At 52.7% G+C, this 19,262-nt stretch overlaps 1 protein-coding gene across 4 annotated transcripts in view; it reads right to left on the reverse strand.

The window, feature by feature from the left end:
• Positions 1 to 3,131: 3,131 nt before the first annotated feature.
• The window catches only part of PCDH1 (protocadherin 1), a 54,645-nt gene continuing 38,514 nt past the window's right edge, over positions 3,132 to 19,262 (reverse strand). For 3 of the 4 annotated variants that reach the window (XM_072871766.1, XM_072871764.1, XM_072871765.1), the window contains one exon: positions 3,132 to 3,971. In XM_072871766.1, coding sequence (XP_072727867.1) covers positions 3,586 to 3,971 — 386 coding nt within the window. In that variant the 3' untranslated portion in view covers positions 3,132 to 3,585. Of the gene's footprint in view, positions 3,972 to 5,936; positions 5,980 to 19,262 lie in introns of all 4 variants that reach the window. The other variant, XM_072871767.1, reaches the window with a different exon arrangement.

A 19,262-nucleotide genomic window follows, 5' to 3' on the forward strand; every position in this document is an offset into this window, starting at 1 on the left:
GAATCAATTGTGCTCACAGCGCCCGGGGAAAACCAAGCCAAAGGCCCAAAGCCTTCCCCGCACAGGGAAATGCATCACACATTGAGAGCAATACAACCTTAGCAAGAGGCATTGCCTTAGACATAGGTCACCATCTGAAAAATAGTTGGGTACTTTACTCTGCCATAGGACTTCTCCTTTAGAAAAGCTACACCTGCATGTACATAAAACTGTACAAAAAACAAGGCATCACAAGCAAGGAAATGAAATCTCGTATAAATAGAACCAACACTGAAGAGCTACAAAGGGGTCGCTTAGATCCTTGCCACGCAGCCCGCCTGCTCCCTGGCTCCCACCTTTGGTTTTACCCCTGGCTTGTCCTAGTGCAGTGTGAGATACAGTGAACCCCTCCCCAGAGGCATCGAACCCCCCTCCTCTTCCCTGTGCTTGTCGAGACTGGAGCCTGTGGGGAGCTTCCCCCTGCCACATGCACAGAGGCTTTATTCTTCTGGCTTATAATTGTGCAAATGAGCTTCTTTCTGACCGCACCTCTTCTTCACCCTCCCCCGGGACTGATCCCCAGTGACACTGTCAACTTCATCCTGGGAGAAATCCCCAGCACTGCCTCTCCCAGGACCAATGCCCAGTGCCTTCTCTTCCTCAGGGACCCATCCCTGCTGCACCCCACATAGCCTCCCATCCCTTAGCACCCCAAGGAGGACCCATTCCCACTGCCCTCTCTGTTCTTCCCCACAGACCCACCCTCACCCCCACCCATGCTCCCCCTAGACACCCATCCTATTTCCACCCCTCAGATACCCATGCCCTCTCCCCACTGTGCTCCCCTCCAAAGACCCAGCCCCACCATCCCTCTGTGCACCCCAACGAGAATCATCCCCCCCGCCACCCCTCCCGGCACCCATCCCCAGCACCCATCCCTCCCACCCCTCTGGGACCCCCTCTGCACTCAGCCCCCCATTGCACCATGCTCGAACTGAGAACATCGCCAGGTGCTCCAGGAAACAAAGACAGCAACTCCAGCTGCAGGGCTTTGAGCTTCAGGGTCCCTCTGGTGACCCCAAGTAGAAAGTAGGGAGCCCACCCGCAGGCGAGGGGCCAGGGGAAGCTGGTCTTGGACAAGCACCCCTCAGATGTGGCTACGTTGCTCTCCCAGGAGGTCCCCAAGAGGGGCACTGGACACTGCCACTGCCTGAGCTGAGGAGAGGAATGAGCAGTCGAGTTGGCAGTGGAGTCAAAGATCCTGGCCAGCACGGCCAAATTGCACATTCTGCCCAGTTTGGCCCTGAAACTACAGAGCTACAATAAAAACAAGTTCAGGAGCGTGACCTGCTCAGGCAGCCAGGCCAGGGGAATGTGGGCCCCACCAGGCAGCCACCGCAGGCAAGGGTAGAGCAGGGATGCCCAGGCGGGCAGGCGGGTGGACATCCACCGGGAGCATCGCACCCGCCTCAAGGGACCTCCGGCTGGTCAGTGGGGAGCAGCAGGAGGAGGCTGGGAGGAGGGTCCTGCCTCCCCCGGGTGGCACGCCGAGGTGCTGGGGCCACGGGCGATGCAGTGCAGCGCGATGTCGCCCAGGGAAGGTGAGGAGCAGGGCTGGGGCACGAGGGTGCGGGTGCGAGCAGGCACCTTCTGCCGCCCTTCCCTTATCACCCAGGCTCAGCTTGCACCACATCTCCTCAGGTTACCCGGAGCCTCACCAGGGAGCTGGCCGCTTCTTGCCACCACCACCGAAGCAAAGGGAGAGGAGCTGCTCAGAGAGAGGGATGCTGGAGGTGGGGAGGAGGCTGGGCAGGGGCGACCTCCAGCATGCTGCACCCTGACAGGCACTACAGTTCTGGCAGGGCAGTCTCTGACCCGCAGCAGCTGGGGCGCCCTGTCCCTGTGGTGTCCCCATGCTGGTCAAGCCCAGCAGAGCCATCTGCGAGCCCCACGGTGATGGACCGCATGGACCGAAGATGAGCCGTGAGGGGAACCGTCCTGCAGTTACCACTGGCCTCACTCCCTAAGGAAGATCCCAGAGATTAAGACGATCGATGCATGCACGAGTACGGGAAGAACAATGGTGCAGCACAGCCCCTCCCCACATCCTGGCAGGGGAGGACCGGGAAGGGCTACCCAGGAATGAGGCGCAAGTCCCCAGGACCCCTCCTGCCAGGTGTGCATGTGAAGCCCCCCAAAACAGGACTCTGCTCCCAGCTCCCGAGGGAACAGAGAGGCTCAGGAAAGCGCCCAGGCATCCCCCTCCAGGGAGCCCCTTGAGGGTTGAGGAGGTCCTCTCCCCACTGCATGTGCAGCGTTGCCCCAGTTGGGCACCCTGCAAGGGAGCCGAGGATGCCGAGGCAGCGGGGACCCGCCAGGGAAACCGGTTGACCTTTGACAATGGAAGAGAAAGCTGGATCCCGTGAGAGTGGCCCTGTGGCCTAAGGGCAGCGGGAGTCCAGCGGGCAGGGGCTTGGTGGCCCCCAGTGTGACCCTGAGACAAAGCTCCTCCTCACAAAGGCAATGGTGGCTTACAGGCGGACAGGACGGAGGTCAAAGGCTTAGCACAGCCGGCCTCATGGGCATCCCCTGCCCCGGAGGAGGCACAAGGCGATGGGCTGAGACACCACAGCCGATGATGACCTCCCTGCCAGCAGAGTTGGACTGAGGGCTTCTCCAGACCCAGCCGGTCCCTTGACTGTGGGCTTCCCCATCTCTCCTCCACCTGCCGGGCGCAGGGCCACCACCAGGGAACCCCCCCACCCCAGCAAAGCAGACCCCGCCTATGGCACTGGGCAGTCCCTAGGCACCCTGCAGCTTGTGGGCACAGTGACAATGTTCAGAAAGAGAACCAGGCTGAAAAATAGCAAAGTCCCTACAGTCCAGCTAGGACACTGCCCCTCTCCTCCAGCTCCCCAGCTGCTGTTTCAGGGACTGGTCACATCTCTATTTACAATATAGAACATGAGTGTGAGCCGGACGCTGCGCTCCCATGGGCTCTTTCACGCAGCAAACCATTCAAAGCTGCAACTTGTTCCCTGTGGTTTGTTTCTGTTCTCCTTTTTTTTTCTTTTTTTTTTTTTTGTGTTTTTTTGTTTTTGTTTAAACGTCTTTTGTTTCAAGGACAATAAAAAGTTTTGATCAGGCAGGACTTGAATGTCATTCCTAAGATTCGTATTTACAGGAGTCTACAGCAAAGAGACAGGCAGCTCTCTCCCCGTGCATGGGGACACCCCTTGTCCTATGCCCCAGGAACTCCACCAGCGCTGCGTGGACCTTTGGTACGTAAGCCCTTCTCCCCAGCCGTGCCCTCCTCACCAGGAGCCTGCCCAGCCCTCCCCAGCGATGCAGCAGTTCAGAGACATGCACCCACAAGTGCTTGGAAATTGGGTTTTGGATGCTTTCATCCTTCCCACCCACCTCCGGCCCCAGGAAACAAAGGGTTAAAAAGGCGCTCCTCTCATCCCTGCCTTGCCCTGCCCTGCTGTCCGCTGAGCCCACTGCCTGGAGAACAGGCCACCGGAGCAATAAAGCATTGAAGTTTAAAACGTTCCTCTGGACACCAGCCTCAGAAGCCTGTCTACTCCTTGCCCCTCATGCCCAGCCTCACAGGTATATCTCCCTCTTGGTGGTCTGGGACGAGGGGGTGGTGGCTGGCTGGAAGTCCGAGGTCTGGGTGAGAGGAATTTCCTCCATGGGAGAGTCCTTGCAGGGCTCATGGCTACTATTGGAGAAGGCACTGTACGTGGGGAGCAGGCGGAGGTTGGCCATTTTGGTGCTGCGCTCTTCTGAGAGTCTGGGGCTGCCATTCCCGACTTGCTCTTGACTCCCTCTGTCTTGGTAAGGCACAAAAGTGGAGAGTTTGAGGGCGTTCTTGGGCCTGCGGCTGGGGGAGGACTGGCCGGGCATCCAGCAGGTATCGGAGTGGCCAAACTCTGTGCACTCCCGGGTACAGGTCCCAGTCATGGCTACATCAGGCAGAGGCCGGAGATCTGCAGAGAAGCAAGCGAGAGCATCGTTAAGCATGCCCAGGTACCACTGGCTTGGGACGTGAGGATGGAGCACAGGGATGAGCAGCAGAGCCTGTCTCCATCCTAACCACACCCTCCTGCGGTGGGAGGGGACAGCTGGACCCATGGTCACCCAGGTAGCAAAGGCAGAGCTGGGAGGGGAACCCAGGGCTCCTGGCAGCGGATGCCTCCCATCCAAGCTCACAGACCCAGATCCCCCTGGACAAGCATCCTCCCTGCAGCAGATGTGTGCAGAGAAACAGGAGGCAGAGCATGGGGCAGAGCTCACTAAGCGCACCCCCTTTGGAGATGAGCATTATACAGGAGGGGCTCCACAGCCTGGATTTGCACAGCAGAAGCCAGGCTGCCATGGGACTCATGACCCCATAGCTGTGGGCACCACCTGGACTCTGCTAGGCTCCAAGAACTCCCTTGGTCCAGCACCTTTGGGCACCACTGACAGCTTCACCATGCAGAGACAGGGAACTGCCCTAAACACAGGCTCTTCGCTGCCCTGAGGTACAACCATGTTTCCTGAGCACCATCCCTGGGCAGCTCTGCCCTCCTCACCATCAGGCATGCCAGGCCAACTGCAAGCCTCCCCAAGCACACATCAGCAGGAGCCCCAAGCCCAGCCAGAAGTCCTCAGATGTTGGCTGATCTCCCATGGAGCCTGAAATCCCTGAGCGCAGCAAAGCACACATGGACAAACCCATGTCTACCCCCAGAGAGGATGGACATATCTGATACTCATGAGTCCCTGCCCCAGGAGCGCTCAAGCCTCTCTGTGCACCAAACACCTGCCCCTGAGAGAGCCAAGTATCTGAGGGCATCAATAGCTCCCTGCTCCTGGCATAGCTGTGAAATTCTGACCACCAGCTATACCAGTTCATGGTCTGGTGTCCTCACATACCAGTCACTCTCTACTCCAGACACTACAAGGCCTTCTTGAGCCTTGGCCATGTGTCCTTTACACAGGGAGTACCTGTCACAAGTCTTCAGAGGCCGAAACTTGGCATTGCCATGCAGAGGAAAGTGTCCCTCCAAGAGCCATCCCAGACACAAGCCATTCCTTGCCATCTACCCCAACTTGGGGCACAACATAGCCCCCTGCCACTGCCTGGGACACATCACTGCCCATTACCACAAGCACCTGCTGGCAGATCAAGCCTGGTGCTAATGCTGGGATGAAAGGGGGGGCTGCTCATGACCTTGAGACTGCTCTGACTTGCAGGTGTCCCTTCTGGTTCACAGAAGTCTTCTCCATCTCTCCACCTAGGAGCTCACTCCACTGCATTGCTGGCAAACAGCCCTGCAGACTGATGGAGGGAGATACTAAGAAGCTCTGGGCACCTGAGACATATGGGGCTTTCACCAGCTCAGGGCATGCCCCTTCCCACCAGATACACACTGGTACACATAATCCCCTTCTCCCAAAAAAGGACAGACCCACTGGCACTCCCTCAGCCCTGGGAAGAAGCAAACCAGAGCCATTCACACCGTGCTGGGGGCTCTGCCTTCGTCAGCACGTCCCACCTGCCACCAGTTCAGGGCTCTCGGACACAGGCATCCCTGAGTCACCCTGACACAGCTTTGACACACAGGCAACCCTGGGATGTGAGGAAGGTCTCTGTGGGAGAAGGCTCCATACAATGCTGGGAATGGTTGACAAGGGTCATAAGTGAGAGCTAAAGAGATGGGCATGGAAGAAGGGGCGAAGTTAGCAGCAAACCAGTGCATGAGCATATCTTATCCTAAAACAACCCCCAGTGACTATATCCCAAATTATCAGCTCCTCTGGGGGCTGAGGCACCCCAGTTTTTCCCCCTGGGTCCTGCGGAGGCTCTGGTTCCCATGCTGCTCCCCATGCTGGGAGCCGCCTCCTGTGTCCCGTCCCCTGGCGCACACGTAAGCTGTGATATCCTGGCAGAAGCCATAAGGACATACCTCAGCGCAGACCCCCTTCACAGCCTGCTCCGCTCAGGGGACTCTAATGAGGAGCAGAAAAAGGACGAGAGGGTCATATCATTGCACAGGCCCCAGCCTCCACACCCACCCTTAGGATCCTCCTGGACCCTTCAGCCTCTGCCAGCCCTCCCCGTCGCATTGCACTGAGCCCCACAACATCCCTCTGGTACCCACTGCCTTCAGGAGTCCCTTGGTCTCTCCTGGCCCTGCTCCAGCCTCCTTGAGGCTGCTTGGCCACCACTGCTGATCTCTCACCAGTTTCTCCAACCTTATCCTAGCCTCCCTGGAGGCCACTGGACCTTGCAGGACTCACATGGGAACCTGAGGCAAAGCTTGAAGCCACCTGGCTTGTGGCACCCCAAGCCCTTGTGTGCAGAGGGACTGGGGCTGTGCATCACATGGCAATGTGCACACACACACACGGATACAGCCCAGCTGGATGTGTGCTGACATGCTCATGCACCACAAATGGGCACACTCAAATGAACTCATGCGCAGGGGAGAGCCATGCTCATACTGCAGGGTGCAAAAGCAGGAGCCCAAGCATCACAGAAGACAAGATGACCGCACAGGCCAGTGTGAGAGCATAGCTTGCCAGTGCATGTCTTTGGGGTCATTCTCAGGGCTGGTCACAGACCAACTGTCCTATTTCCTGAGCATGTGGAAAGTTGTCTCATTTCTTTCTCCTAGCTACAGACAGAAAGCAAGATATGAAACCAGAGGCAAGACAGCTCAGTTTTCACCTCTACTCTGTGCAAGTCAAAGCAGAGACTGGAGCCTGTGTCCTAGATGATCCACCAGCTCTTCCTCTCAGGACAACAGGATGCCCTGGTGGCCACTGGCGTGGTCAGTTTGAGGTCATGTTACATTGTCTTTCACTCCTCTTGAACAGAGGCAATATCACTGTCTCTCTCTCATCTACTTTCTACTGGACAAATGGGATGGCTTATCATCATTTCTGCTTCCAGAAATGCCTTGGTGCTGTGCACTCCAGGGTGGGGAGTGGATGAGTGCCACTCCTTCTTGCTCTGGCAGAAGGTGCTTTGCTGAGTCTACAGAGGGTACTGGCAGGACTGAAATAAAAGCTACCTCTCCAGTGAACAAAGCTATGGTGATTTCCTCACACCAGTGGCAACTCAGAAATCACAGGATCAAGCAGGAACGCTGTGTTCAGGGTCTTTTATTCTGGTTTTCCCATTGTCTGTTTCTGGCACCGAAGTCTTTTTCCAGCGTTGTCCCTTTACTTGCAGTGAGATGCTGGCATCAGAGCTCTGCCACTAAAGGAGTGTATTATGTGCCATGAGCACAACCAGCTCTGCTTTAAAAGCCCGGGAACAGGGCAGGGTGTAATTTCTGAATAGCTGTGATTTAGAGCAAACACAACCCTATGGCCTAATTCTCTGCATATGCTGGGGGGCCAGAGACTTCAATACGCCACCACAGACAAGCAAAAATCCTTCTTTGCAGGTAAACACTGGTGGAAATTTTACCCACAAAGTGCTGATTCTAGATGCCCTGCAAGTGTGGTGAGGAGGCAAAGCGCAAACTTCACCTTGGGGTTGAGGTGCCCACTTCACCTTATGAAGTGTAGTTGGGATTTTGGATCCCTCCTCCACCCCAGGAATGCAGTTTTGTGACTCTGACCCCCTGAAATCTGACAAAGTTCCCAGGTGAAGAAGAGGATGGCCATGCCCTCTTCAGCATCTCATTCCTCCACAGCATCCTGGCCATGCAAAGTAAAAGCTATGTTTGTGCAGCTGCCCTGTTTTCCTGAGCTTTGCCCTCTCCCTGCGCTGCTTCAGATGGCTGGCCCATCCTGTTATCGGCGTTTCCATGCCAGAAGGCTGTACTTCACAGCCAGGAGGGTTGCACGGTTGTTTGGGTATTCACAGTCCTCGCAGTCTTCTGGCTCCTCCCTTTCTATAGCTTTGCATTTCTCTGGCATTCTCTTGTTATATGCCTCGGGGCTGCTCTGCCTCGGCACATTGCATAGGAATGAATCTGGGGTAGTAAAAGTCGCATCCCTTTGAACTTTTCAGATGAAAAGGGGGCACAGTTGAGGCTTCACATGGAGATTCGTTCAGAGATGCACCCTGGGCCCTTGTTCTGGCTGGAGGAGGGGAAGCTCTCTCAAGCCATGGCTCTGTCCTCGATGCTGGCGTAGCTGTTCTCATCTCCTGACATCCAGGGCACCTCTCATCTTTGTGAAGGAGACTGTGCCAGGCTGTCTCCTCCGGGAAGAGGCACATATTGGTGCTGCTGCTAATTATTTCTCTCTATATATCCCCATGGAGGGCAGGAACACATCCTGTTGCAGCCACTTGCAAGGGCTCCTCTAATAGTATTATTGCTCTTACTGGGGGATTTCAACAGCGCACTTGAGTACTGTTAGACAGGAGACAAAAGCAGGCAGCCTCATTCAGCAGTCACTTCCATCTCCTGCAACAGATGTGCAGAGGTTCACTCGCCCACTGCAAGCCAGGTAGCTTCAAGCAGAGGTTGAGAGCCAGCCTCAACCACTTTTTTTTTGTCACCATCTGCAATGTCCGCAGTCTGGTTTGGTTATCCCTGTCTTCCATTTGCATCAGACATCAGCACCATATGCATGGTGTGCAGCGCCGGGTGAGCAGGGATGATGCAGCACAGGAGGCCAGATCTTGCGGGTGAGGGGATGTAGTGGAGCAGCTCTGGGAGGAAAGACAGTGGGACTGTGGGGATGTGACACAGCAGAGCACAGCAGAGGATGCAGAGAAGCCCAGAAGAGAGGAGGAGGGAAGCACAGCATGCTAGGAGGGACTGGAGAGGTTCAGTGGTACGGAGAAATAGGGAATATGACATTATGGGGAGAGCAGCTTGGAGGCAAAGCAGGATGCTTTCCTGAAGTGTTAGATCAGAAAGACTCATCTTCCCTACCTGGTGGCATGGAGAACATCGGCCACTAATTTCAACCAGCTACCCCTGTTCAGAGTCCAAAAGCACTGTACCTCTTCTAGCCTCAGTCAGGGGGTAGAAGGGTAGAGCACACCCCATGCTGCAAACTGAGGGCTGGGGTGCAAGGTATTTCTTCAAAATGGCTGTCTTTCAGCCAGGGAAGGTTGCAGTGTTTCCCATACAGGCAGCTTTACCACCTCTATTGCCCTGGTTTGGACCCAGGGAAACACCCCTCCTCCCACACCGAGCCCTCAGAGTTCTGCCCCCAGGACCACGCCTGGGACATCCCTTACAGCGGTGACCTCCCATGACATCATATCCCAGCAGCACTGTCCTACCTGCCTGCCCCTACAGCATCTATGCAATGGGAACAGCCTCCCCGGTGCTGCTCTTTCCAACGACTCCCTTCCTACAGCACAGCTCCTGAGAGTAGGCATCATTCCCCTGTGCCACCATAGCTTACTGGTGCCATTCTCTTGCACCATCACTCCCTCCAGGTACCACTCCCTGGAGTACTCACGCCTACAGGTACCATTGCCTACAGTGCTGTTCCCTACAGGCACCATTCCCCTGTCACGGTACTGCTGACAGGTACCATTCTCCCATGCCACTGTTCTCTATAGGTACCACTCTCCTACAGCGCGACTACCTACAGGTATTGTTCCCCAACAGTGCTGTTCCCTACAGGTACTGTCCCCCACAGCGCGGTTACCAAAGGTACCACTCTCCTGTGGCGTTGCTCTCTACAGGTGCCGTTCCCCCGCAGCGCCGTTACCAGGAAGCACCATTCCCCCATGGCGCTGCTGCCTACAGGTACTGGTCCCCCACAGTGCCACGTCCCCCACGTGCCACATTCTGTGCTGCTGCTCCCTCCAGGTATTGCCTCCCCCCACTGCTGTTTTCCCTCCAGGCACTACTGCTCTAATGGTGCCATTTCCTCCAGGTACCATGTTTTACAGCGCTGTTCCCTCCAGATACCACTCCCCTGTAGTGCTGCTTCCTCCAGGCACCACAGCTTCATGGTCTGTTCCCTCTTCACTACACCCTAACAGTACAGCTATTTGGCTAGTGTGCCCCAACATCCCATTTTCTTATACCAGCAGCCCCATTGCTATGCTATGCTATGCTATGCTATGCTATTTTATGCTATGCTATTCTTCACGTCTTTGCATCCTGGCACTGCTGGAATCAGTGCCTTGCACTAACCCACCCCTTGACTTACCCCTCTCCGTGCCTTTCCCCTGCAGCTGCATGCCCAACCCAGCAGCCTAGAGGAGTCCCCCACATTGTCAGCAAGAGATGCTCAACAGCCCGTCCCCACCTGGCCAGCTCAGCGTGGGCTTCCTTTGGTGTACAGGAGCTCGGTGACTCCTTCCCAACATGTCTTCCCCTTGCAAGGGCTTTTGGGAGAGCGGAGCTATGCTGTAGGTAGCTGTGGAGCTGTGAGCTCCTTTACAAAGCCCAGACACAAGGTCCCTCTTCAAGATCCCCAGATGAGGTGGGCACGGCCACTACGTTATCCTCAGCAGAGAATGCCCACCCTCGGGACACAGGGGAGCAGAGCAGCAAGCTCGCCTTCTGCATCTCCTCAGTCCATCTCCTTTCTGGCCTCTGATTCCCACATCACGTGTGGATGTGACCAGAGCCCTCTACCTCCAGAGCAGCACAAGCACAACACCAATTTCACTTTCCAGGCCTTGGGGAAGGCTGCTGGACTGCTGCCCATTTCCACAGCAATGCTCCAGAGATCAGTGAGTACAGAAATATCGGAAGCTGAAAGCACAAGCAGATTGCTCCCCGCAATCCACGTCAGTCCCTATTTTTCCTAGACTGAGCTAACATCATCCCTACAACACCCAGGCAGACAGTTTGCAGGACGATTCCTAGCACTACAACACCCAGACAGACGGCTTCAGGGACCAATTCTAGCACTACAACACCCAGACAGATGGCTTTCCAAACTTAACATCCTCACTACAGCATGCAGACAGATGGCTTCTGGTATCTGAGACTGCCCGTAAAGGTGGTTACTGCAGTTCAACACCACACCTACAGCTCTCAGGGCAATAACGAGCAACACCCACTCTTTCAATAAATACTGAGAAAGATGCTCAGACTGATCCCAGCACACAGATGGATTTCTCCTAGGCACCAAAGTCAAGATATAACGTGCACAGCCATCTTCCTCAGACCCTACAGCACTGAGTGTCTCTCCCCTCACGCTAAACAATAGTATCTAAACACCAGTACAGACAGCTTGCTCCAAAGTTAATGGCCTGTCAGCTCACAGATGCACGCGCGGATCAAACCATGGCCTCTGGAGTATATTACAACAACACACACTAACTGCAGCACCGAAGCAAATGACTTCCCAGATCCTGCCAAGGGTATCACAGCAGAACTGGCACATAATTAATGTGGACAGATGCACCCACCAGCCTCAGCCTCACCAGCACAGGTAGTGCTAAACCACTTTGTCAGCAGCGAGGGCCTGAGCCCAGGCTCCCAGAGGACACGTTCTTCCCTTGCTTGCTGTAGCTGGAGCTTGAGGGACCACCTCCCCGCTGCCATTACACCTGCAAACTGCAGGCGGCTGTGCGACAGTGGCAGGCTGGCTGGGAAGCGCAGGCATCCCATGGCCACATCACCACAGCAATGGGAGGTGATCCCTACCCTGTGCCAGCAGCAGGAGCACCCAGATGGGTGTCTCTGAACACTGACCGTGTTCCTACAGGGACCAGGCAGGGCTCACGGGGCTCAGCGACAGACTACAGCAATCACAGGACTCCCAAAAGCACCATCTGCCCCCCAGCTTCACTGCAATCCCTGTGATACGCAGCGAAACAAATTCAATCTGCCTATAACAGATTTTGTGCTTGTGGTGCCACTTACATGTTCTCCTACCCTGACACAGTGGGGCTTCAACCTTCGCTGGACTATAAAAAGCAGAATTATTACATTAAATTACTGAATAATTATGTTAAAAACTACCTTAATAGGATTACAGGGTTCAAAGGTTAGGAAATGCCAAAATTAGGATTGTACATGCAGTCTTAATTTGCTTCATGAAAGTCTGCTTCATGATGCAGACCAGAATTACGCTCTGGTGGAAAATACTTTCCCTGTGGTCCTTTTGTGCCTCTGGGGGAGAGGACAGAACCACCTGGGAGATATACCAGGCTTTTCGGGAAGAAGAGGCTTTGCCAGTGAGACTCTACCCCACAGGCTGCAGAAACTGGGGAAGGTACAATGAAGGGGTCAACAGATCACAGATTACTTCTGTAAAGCATGGGGCTGGAGGATAGGGGGATTGCTTTGCTATTGAGAAAAAAATAGCAATTTCCTTTCCTACCTCCTTTTGGAAGTGAAATACCCGGACAGATTTCACTGCCACTTTTCAAAATATTTGGCACCTGTCCACTATGAAAAATTGTGTCCTTGCAGTTAAAGTTTGCCAAAACTTCAAACAACTTAAAACAAAGTCAAGTAATGAGCATTACTGGGCAATCCTCTTCACCCACATTGTATAAAACACAGTAACAAGTCCAGCTCCAAAATTAAATCCTGGTTCCTATATTATCCAAACACTGTCCTCTAGCCAACCAAGAACTTCTCATGACACCTACAGACAACAGACATTCAACAAACAACCACTAGAAAGGTTGAGGAGTCACACAATAACCAAACCAAACCATGCAATAGCCAAACTATCTTCCCAGTCTCATTATTTGCTCCTGCAATATCCAGCCCAGGTGAGTAACAACTGCTGTAGTACCTTCAGGAGTGCACAAAGGTCTTGACAAGAAGTTGTGGGCAGTAGAGCAGCCGCTCTTCTTTCCCCCCTGCCCAAGGAGGAGAGGCATGTCAGAGCACAGGGCTCTTCTGGCTTTTGAGTCCTCTCTTGCAAGGGCTAATGATGGTTACATAAACACTCAGAGGAACACCACCTGCTGTCCCCGGGGCTGTCAGCTCATGCATGCCTTGTATGCGCATTCCTGCTGCCCAAATACCTACACAATTGCTCCTTCCACATTCCCACCTAGCCTTTGCCGATGCCTCCCATGCATAGCATTCCTTCCAGATCCTCCCGGTGGGTGTCCCAGCCTGGGTCTGTGGGGCTGACCTGTCCCCCTGTCCAGCCAGAGGCTCCCCAGGGACACAGGGATGCATGGCCCAGAGCCTCCTGACATGCCCCCGGTATGGGTGTGCTGCCAGCTGGTGGGAGGGGGGTGACCAGAAGGGGCCAGGCACGAGAACCAGGGGCAGTGGCACCCATGCTGGTGAGAGCTCTGGCTACCTGCTGACCTAGCTACGGCATGCCTACAGCTGAAGTGCCCAGCATTCTGGGGCTCTCTCTCTGGCACTCTCCAGCCGCGGTCTGCTGCATCTGGGTGAATGGCAGGAGAGCTGAGGTCGTGGCCCTTGTGGCACCAGGTCCTGGGGAGCTCCTGTTCCATATTATTATTGTCACCTTGGTTGCTGACATACAGTGGTACTCTCACCCCATCTCCCTCCTCCTCTCAGAGCATCACTGAGACACATCATGGCTTCTAGAGGGGACTAGAGACCTGTCCTGTGGCTCCTGCAGGAGGATTTTGCTCTGTGCTCCTGCCACTCACTGCTCCAGAGGCTGGGGACACTTTTCCACTTGCACTGAAAGCCTTGGACCAGCAGTGAGGGCAAGCGTGGCAACCCACATGCCCCAGGCCACCCCACAGCTGCCAGGCATAGGATGTGTTAAGGCAGAAAATGCTTCTTACAGAAGGAACCTGAGCGGCAAAAAATCCTTGAGCTTTACCTTGTGCCTGTGCAAGGTAGGGGTATAATCCTCTCTGACCCAGCCCCTCTGCTCAGGCATGGGGCTCGGGGAAGCACATGGAGGGGTCCAGCCCACATCCCACACAGGCTTCCAGGTGAATTGCAGCACCACATCCCTGGGGCTGGCCTCAGCACCCTCTGTCTGCTGCAGCCCACAGCTCCAGCCAGCCTCCCTCCAAGGGTTAATCTTCCTCTCTAGAGCTTCTCAAAGCTAATTAGAAAGAGCCTGGGCAAGTGTGGTAGCAGACACTGCTGTACTTATCTCCCCACTTCCGGGGCTCTGCCCTTATCATTTAATTAAAGCTGCAGTCGTGCTTCCCTTCCTGGCAGCAGCTAATCAGGGAGGGCACTGGAGCTTGAGGCAGCCTTTGCCAGTTCACCAGGGAAGAAGAGGGAGAAGGGGAGGGAACATGCCCCAGGAAGGACAATAAAAGGGAGGAGAAGAAGATACAGAAGGAGTCCCTTTGTGCTAGCAGCCCGGGAACCGGGAGGGACCAAGCTCCAGCCCCAGTGCTAGTCTGCCAGCGGCCGTGCTGTGTGTGTGGGGATGCAGGGTCCTCTCAGCTCTGGATGGACCTCCGTGATGTCAGCCTGTGAGTGAGCCAAGAAAGCTGCCTCTGCCACAGGCAGGCTGGAAGGCACTACAGGCTAGCTCCATCTTCCAGCAGGAGCAGGACCCTGGATCCCTGACCCTGCCCCAAAGCAGCTCTCCCAACAAGGCATGCTCAGATGCACCCTGACACCAGAGTCCATATGTGCCACATGCCCCAGTGGCAGAGCAACCCACACTCAGTCTTCCCATAGGAAAGGAACAACCCGTGCCATGCAGTACCCAGCACCCCAAAGAAAACTGGGGACCCCCAGAGTACTGGGGAAGGGGCATGTCCAGGAAGGATGCCATCAAGCAACAGGAGGGATGGCCATCAAGCAACAGAAACTGCAGCAAGCTCCTGCACCAGGTCTCTGAGGGAGGTCAAGGATGCATAAGCCCTGAGAAATGCTGTTGTTTGAAGGCCACACAGCGGTGTGTGGGCACAGCTACACAGAGATGCATGCTGGCATACATTCAATGAGAGACTCAGCCATTTTGGGGCAAACAACCCCCAACGGATGCTGACAGCTTCCATGCCAAATTCCACACCTCTCTTCCAAAGCATGGTTAAGCTAATGGGTCTTGAAAAGAAATTCTTATAACCAGTTTGTTAGCAGGGCTGAGACAGCATGTCTTGTTCTCAAAAAACAGCTGGAACACCTCTGCTAAAACTTAAGAAAAAAAGAAAAATAAATCAACCTGAGGGAAACCCAGCATGGAAAATTCAAGCTTTAGTGTTGGAAATCTGCTGAAGTGATAAGCAATTGAAAATAAGTCTGTATAATACAAAATGTCAAGCAGCCTGAGGCTGCGCAGTCTATATAATGAGCCTCATTGCAGGTTCCAAAAGCTGCTCTGACGGCACAGACTGCTTGGGAGATGTATGCATGTGCTTGGCATGCTCTGAGAAGGAGGAATACAGCAATTGTTTCAGCCTTATGCCAACACTGTACAGTCCTTCCACTGCTCCTGAAAAGGGTGGCCCTCTCCCACCATTGCTCACCTGCTAGTTCCTCAGTCCTCCTAGTGTCCTAATCATATGAGCAAGAATTAATGCACGATATTTTCAATTTTTTTAATTAATTTGTTTTTAATGAATTTTCAGCAAGACCAGTTGTCTTACCTCACCTACAGGCTTGTGTCGGACAGGAGTGAGCAGGTAGTGCATTGCAAGGAGTGCATTGCAGCCTAGGAGTGCATTGCAAGGTGCACCAGTTTTTGTGTGCACAGGGACGACTTAGGAATACCGGTCTGGTTTTATGAGCACTCCCTGTGTTTGCTCCTTGGTGGCTGCCTTTCACTGTACGCTTGTATTAAAGCTCTTGTGTCAAGGAGAAAAGAACCAGCATACGCATGTCTGCCTTTGAACAAAACAATTGTTAAGCTCCATCAACAATTTAATAACCTTTCACTAGCAGGACAATGAATCAGGGGAAATTATTCTTGCAGGGGGGCCAGTAGCCACGAAGCAAAGCTCTGTTCAAGGCCTTTGAAGTCACATAGGTGTTTAAGTGACAAAGGAAATAACAACTTTATGAAAAGGGCTTGCCTCAACAAGGGCATCTGGAAACAAAGAAAACCAAGACCACTAGGAGAGAAGCAGAGCAGGGGAGAAGGAAAAGCCCATGAAAGAGAGTCAAGCCAAACCCCAAGGAAACTGGGAGAGGAAATGACAGTATGGATTTGCATGCATATGCTTTGTTTTCTTTCCACAGATCTTTCCTGGGCTGCTTAAGAGTAAAGTGAGCACATTCACTTGTCATTTCAGCTTCTTTACAGTCTGTTCTGACTGTAGAAACGTGGTAGTTGCCTGAACCATAATGCAGACACTGAGAAGGGAGAGGCCAGATCCTTACCAGAATTTGTGGTGGATATTTGAAGGATCAGGGGATGGGCACTAAATCAAGGGCTGATGCTCTTGGGCTGCCCTGAGGAGGAAAAGTCTGTCTGCTGACAGAGGATGCACACATAGACCGGGCTACCACACCCAGCCACAAAGAACCAAATGCACATGAAATCCAACATACAGCAATTTTGTGAGTGTTAGACCAGGGGTATGGTCATGAAAATTTAGAGGAATGATCCAATACCAAATGAGGGTGTCTGACTGCTGATTGCTCGAAGATCAAGAGCAGCCCACACAGGACAGCCTGAACCTCTGAACTACCCAGCCTATTTCCCTGCAGTGAAGAGACATGCCATAAACCCAGCTGAAAATGCACATTATTGACACCTCAAACACCCACAGACTCAGAGGTTGAAAATCTGCAGTGGAAGCTAAATGGGGAGAGATTTTGTGACTGGCACATGGCAGAAGCAGCATATGCACTGGTCAAATCCTCCTGTGGTGTGGCCAAAATACATGCCAAGAAATCAGCCCAGGTGGTTAACATTTCTGAATTGAACCACTTGCCATCTTGCTGGCATGATTCCCCACTGAGGCAATGAAAGGATTTGCAGTGCTGATGGCCACGGCCAGGGAGAAGTCACCTCCTTATGTAAAAATAGGAGGTATCACTGCCAATGCAGCTTGCTAAAGGGGCAGCTCTGAGCAAACAGGAGGATATCAGTGTGCTGATGCAAATGGGGAGGTTTAGGAACAGGGCAGACTGGTTATGGTTTGTTTGGGAAGACCCAGGAAAAAAACCCAGATCCTGATGAATACTGCTCTGCTCCATGTTTGTTGTTAAGATGGCAGAAAGGCGCTCTTGTGGGAGAGTGGGAAAAAGAAGGATAATCACTTCCGATAGGGAATATCAACCTCCAGCTATCCCTGGGTGCTGCAGTTTACATACTGCTAGAGGTTAGATGCAATAAAGTTTGCACCACTCGAGGGAGACCTGCCAGAGGCAGTCCTAAAGGCGCAGAATGAATAAAACACACTTTAAAGAACGAGTGAGGATTAAACCTGCTGCCTAATATCCTGGCAGGACAACAGGGATACATCATCGCCTTGCATTAGAGGCAGATTGGCAAAGGGGATTTGCCAGCTCTGTCACCCCCAAAGCACAGCACAAGGGAACAGCAGGATGATCACAAGAAGATTTTGATTTCATGGTTCAACAGAGATCTATGAAAACTTCCAGAATCAGTCCAAGGGCAAATTTTTACAGATTATTTTTCGAAAGGGAGAAGATGGTAAGAGCAGGTCTGCTCCTTATGCATAGTCCATAGCAATTGAAAAAATGTGTGTAGCATTGAGCAAAGCAGTGGTGTACCTGTTTGAAAGAGCAGCCCAGAACTGGACAGGTAGAGAGATCAAAAGGATCTGTGATTTGAGAGGTCTAGGATCAGCAATTGACCCTTCGAAGGAAGCCATTAATCATCATTAAGGATGTTTATGTCCCGAGGGACCAAGAAGCAAAACAATGCAAGTCCTGTGTCTTATGATGTGGTTTAGCAAAGAGAGAAAACAGGGCTTGAAGAATGAAAAATAAAACGTGTGTGGGCAGCAGGGTTTACCTGTGGCAGGGAAGTGCCTGAACATGGGAAGGGTTCTGGATCTGGCTGCTGAGGGAAACTGATAGGGTGAACAATAGCACTGAAGCAGCATTGTTATCAGGAAAGGCAAGATATTTGCCTTCTCTGACTGAGTTATCTGCATCTCTGTGGGTGCCCCTTCCTGTGTGGCTAATAAGCAGCAAGACGCTAGACATGGAATACACCATTTCTTTTGCTTTTATTCATTTTCTTTCTAGATATAATAAGTCTTGCTTTTGTCAAGATCCCTGTTGTCTGGGTAATTTCATCTAGAGATCCTCAAGGAACAGAGATCTCTATATCCCTTGAAGTTTAATATCTTGGTTTTAGTTGGCATATTTTCAAGCAATAACTTATATAGCTGAAGAAGAAAAAAAAAAGATTACTTGTATCTAATTGGCATTATACTAATTACCAGCAAAATACATCAGGCAAATATCACATCTACTCACTCTGTCATTTTACATTCCCTACTCCATCTTGTCTTTCCTCAGCAGCTATAAAACAAAACAACATGCTGTTCTGACACATCCCTGAACAAAGATCATATCCTAACCCTCTCCTTCTTTCTCTCGCAGCCTTCTTGTTTTTTCACTTCCAAGCAAGGTCATTTTAAAACAGACGCAGACATATACTGATTGAGAACTGCTGGTTTTATGAACTTGTGCCCATGTACTCCAGCATCCTGCTGTTCTCTGCTGGATCCCTTCCCCAGCCTCTCCCAGTGTTTCTTGTACAGAGGGTTTATGGCCATCCATGTAAGAACATTTTACCTTTTATATCTGAATAAGTATGTGAACACAGATAGACTAAAACAGAGACACATGTCCTCTCACACATGGGCCATCTGAGCTCATTTATTACTGACTCACAGCATTTTTGCCGGTTTGCTCTAAATTATTTTAAAAGTGAAATGTTAAACCTGATAATGCCAGTCTTACACTGGAGTAAGGCCCTCAGTGTAAATCTAAGCATCTCCAAGACCCACTATGAGCATTGTCTTCATCATTTGGCTCATTTTGAGGTTAGCCTGCTTTTGACTGGTTCAGAGCAGCTGTCTGCCAGACAAGAGCCCTGGTGCAGTTTCAGGGTGAGCACTGTGGAGGAACCCTTCCCAATGGACACGATGGACAAAGCAACACTGACTGAAAGAGTTTAGCCGAGTAAACATGAGCTGTGCTGGGGCAGTTGGCCTCAAAGCCCAAGAACAAGATCTGGCTCTTTGTTTTTAGTGATATGGCGGTGGAAGGAGCACCCATGTAGGACTCAGTATCCATCAGACACTGGGCAGTCCTGTTCTTCCATCAGTGAGGTGCAGCCCTCCTTTCCCATGAGGAGCGAGACTGAAGCCCATCGCAGAGATTATTTGGGAAGCCTGTTACCTGGTGCAAAGGCACAGCCCCTTCTTCATCCCACTGTAGTCTCCAGTGACAACAAACATGGCCAACTTGTCACTGCATGCCTCTGAGACCTGTCTAGATGTG

This window comes from Ciconia boyciana, chromosome 9, assembly GCF_034638445.1.
Source record: "Ciconia boyciana chromosome 9, ASM3463844v1, whole genome shotgun sequence".
NCBI classification, from domain to species: domain Eukaryota; kingdom Metazoa; phylum Chordata; class Aves; order Ciconiiformes; family Ciconiidae; genus Ciconia; species Ciconia boyciana.